This window comes from Anoplophora glabripennis, unplaced genomic scaffold (genome assembly GCF_000390285.2).
Source record: "Anoplophora glabripennis isolate ALB-LARVAE unplaced genomic scaffold, Agla_2.0 scaffold1475, whole genome shotgun sequence".
Classification (NCBI taxonomy): Eukaryota; Metazoa; Arthropoda; class Insecta; order Coleoptera; family Cerambycidae; genus Anoplophora; species Anoplophora glabripennis.
The window spans coordinates 40,444-43,540 of NW_019426042.1; the positions used below are offsets into that span (position 1 = coordinate 40,444).

General features: G+C 34.7%; 1 protein-coding gene across 1 annotated transcript; it reads right to left on the reverse strand.

Moving 5' to 3' along the window:
* Positions 1–1,973: 1,973 nt before the first annotated feature.
* Positions 1,974–2,549, reverse strand: LOC108915588 (M-phase phosphoprotein 6). Its single transcript, XM_018721654.1, has one exon. It carries the CDS (start codon positions 2,465–2,467, stop codon positions 2,021–2,023), a length of 447 nt encoding a protein of 148 aa, XP_018577170.1. The 5' UTR covers positions 2,468–2,549; the 3' UTR covers positions 1,974–2,020.
* Between the last annotated feature and the right edge of the window lie 548 nt (positions 2,550–3,097).

Genomic DNA, 3,097 nt, shown 5'->3' on the forward strand with positions numbered 1-3,097 from the left:
TTGCTTCAAGTCAACAAACTATTAATAGAGGTATAAAGAAAGTCACATATAAGTTATTTATTAAAACCTCTCCAACAATTGGATAAAATTTTCACCATTATAGAAAAATATTCCGGTAAATACACACTCATGACAAGAAAAAGATTTGTAATATTATGCAGTATTTATATTTATTTAATGCATAATAAGAAACAGAAAAGGTATCATTCAAAAACTGTTCAAATAGTTGTAGATAAATAGAAACCAAGGATTTTATACAAGTCCTTGTGTATAAACAAGTATTTGACACTTCACATTGGGTTAGGTTAAATACGTAAAAATAAACAAAACACAAACGCAAACACATTTGTAATGTTGAAAAGAAACAGCAATAGTCAATACATGTGATAGAAGAAGAGAGCAAATCATTTCGGCTAGCCAAGACTCCTCGATATTATATCGATTCGAATGGGCGGGGTTTCGATATTAATTCGATGGCAAAATTTTCAAGAGTACCGATATATCGATATTATTTCGATCTCGATTCGGAATCATCGAATCGACATTTCGGGAGTCCCTGCACTGCTTAAAAATGCGCGCGATCCGATTGCCTTCCACACTCCACTTCACCGGATTTTGCATTCACTGGTACCCGTGCATTGGAATTAGATATGGCCAGTCTAGGTGGTCTGTGACTAAACTCATTATAAAATAAAATTGGTTATTTGCTTACTTCACTCGTATTTATTACGCTAATATCATTTTGGGACACATGGAACAATAGCGCCACCCCAACTTTTGCTATTTCTTGGTTGGACATATTTTGTCAATTTTCCCGAATGAATTCGTGCTCCTTGTCTGTCTCCCAGGCGAAAAGTATGGCTGAGGGTGCGAGAGAGACAGACCGTATCTTGCACAGAAGATTGGAACGTAAAAAGCTAATCTGGGGGCTTTCGTTTTGGCAAAAATAGTACCTATTAGCAACTAGTATCAGTTTAGAGTAACTCTAACTTGCTACTAATAGCTACTATGTTTACTAAATCGAAAGGCCTTCTGAAGTGTTCTGAAAGTGCTTTTGAAGTATATTTTTTGTCAATTGAAAAGCAGCTAAACCAAAAGAATAACAAGGACAAAAACAATAATCGACGCATTCGCAGCAAACATGGAAATTTAAATTAAATTCAATGGTTGTAAATAAAAAATAAACTACATATAAATTATTACTTTATTTTAAATAAGAGAAAAACGAGTAGTTCAAATTTTTTAAACAAAAAAAAGAGTATTATTTCCAAATAAAAAGATATTTTCGTGCGAGAAAAAAAAATAAAGCCTGAGAGAAACTGAAAACGCTGAAAACCGTATTCAACGCCATTTCTCCCGACAGTTCTCAGCCAGGACATGAGGAGGTTCCACGAAGCGCCTACACTGGCTACGCTTGTGTCCCAGTCCCTGGGATAAAGTACTTAAATTTTTAAAACGAAAACTGGTATAATAAATTTAAGCAACTAACAACTTTTGTTCAATACATATTTAATAGTTCTTTCCGATGTTATACAGGGTGGTCCTAGATTGTCTCGATATTTTCGGGATAGAACTATCTATCCTATACTAACATCAAAACATTATTGTACCTTTTCACATAAACCTTTTCCTAAAAATATATATCAAAAAGGGATCTCCATTAAGTTCATCCATACATTTCCTATATCTTTTTCATTTTCTAAACTTATATTTAGGGTATACTAATATAAACATATGTGGGATTTGCACAAGTAATGTAATACAACATATGACATCTAATGTCCCCTTTTAAGGCAACTAAAATATAAGTATACCCGTCTTTATTTGTATCTGAAAAAATTATATACAAAAAGGAACCCTTTTATTTAAAACCACGCAGAATATTAAAAATGCCATTACAAATAGTAAATATCTCACATTTTAAATCTGATTCACCTTAGTTTCTCCAATATGAAATAAATAAACAACTCGAGTAAATTTAAAAAGTATTTATGTCCATTAAATTACTATTCTAGGTATTCTAGAACTGAGCTTCATTGGCAGGTTTAACAAAAACTTTTTTTTTAAACCTATGTTTTGGTTTTGACTGTTTCGAAGCAAATTTCTTTCCAATAGTCTCTACCACAGATGAATATCCTTGAGCCATCTCTACATCAGTAATATCTTTTTCTTTAAGTTTTTCTTGGGCTTCTAACAATTGAACATAATCATTAGCCATTAGTTTTTCAGTTTCAGGATTCATTCCACCAAAAGAAAGTCTACCATCAATTAAATTTTTACAATTAGTTATACTAGTTTCAATGAATACCAAGTTTCCACTACGTCTCATTTCTTCTGTAATTTCATTTGAATACATAGCTTGCCCTTCAGCATCTTCTATTTCTTTTTGGACTTTTTCTTTCGTTTTTTTCATAAATTTCATTTCTAATATCGCCTTAGAGAGTCCTACCTCTTTTTTGTTTTCCATATTAACAAAGTATACTATAAAATATGAACACGGATAAAATATCAAACTTAAATCTGTTTGTAAAATGTTGTGGTTATGTTAATTTCACGGACACGGATTACGGATACCTCGAACCACAGATCAAGAAATGACACTTGGACTTGATCGCGCCTCGCCATTATTCCATGGCTACAAATTGGCCACAATGATTTGGGATCGAGGGGGATTATCCCTCTTTATACTGCCTCATCTCGTTTAGGTCTGGACAGCCTTCGTAGATGGGCCCCATCCGGCGTCTACCCCGACCGCAAATGCGGCCGGTGTAGGCGCTTTGTGGGACCTCCTTTTGTCCTGGCATTCTCGAGCGAGCAGCCGAACTGAGCGGTGGTGTTTATTGTGAAGTGAAGTGCATTGCAACGAGCAAGATCTACCTGCCTTTATTAAGGCTACCTGGAAAGTATCCTTTTCTTTCCTCTTAACCACCGACCTAATCCCCGGCTCAAGCATAGAGGCCGTCGGCATCTTTGTTACAGGTATCTGTGCCGGGGTTATGCCCAGGTAAGTTTTTACTTTATTTATCAGTTATTTGCATTATTTTTGAATACATTTCTTTAAAATTGCGACCCCCGACAAACAATATACCAGACAGAC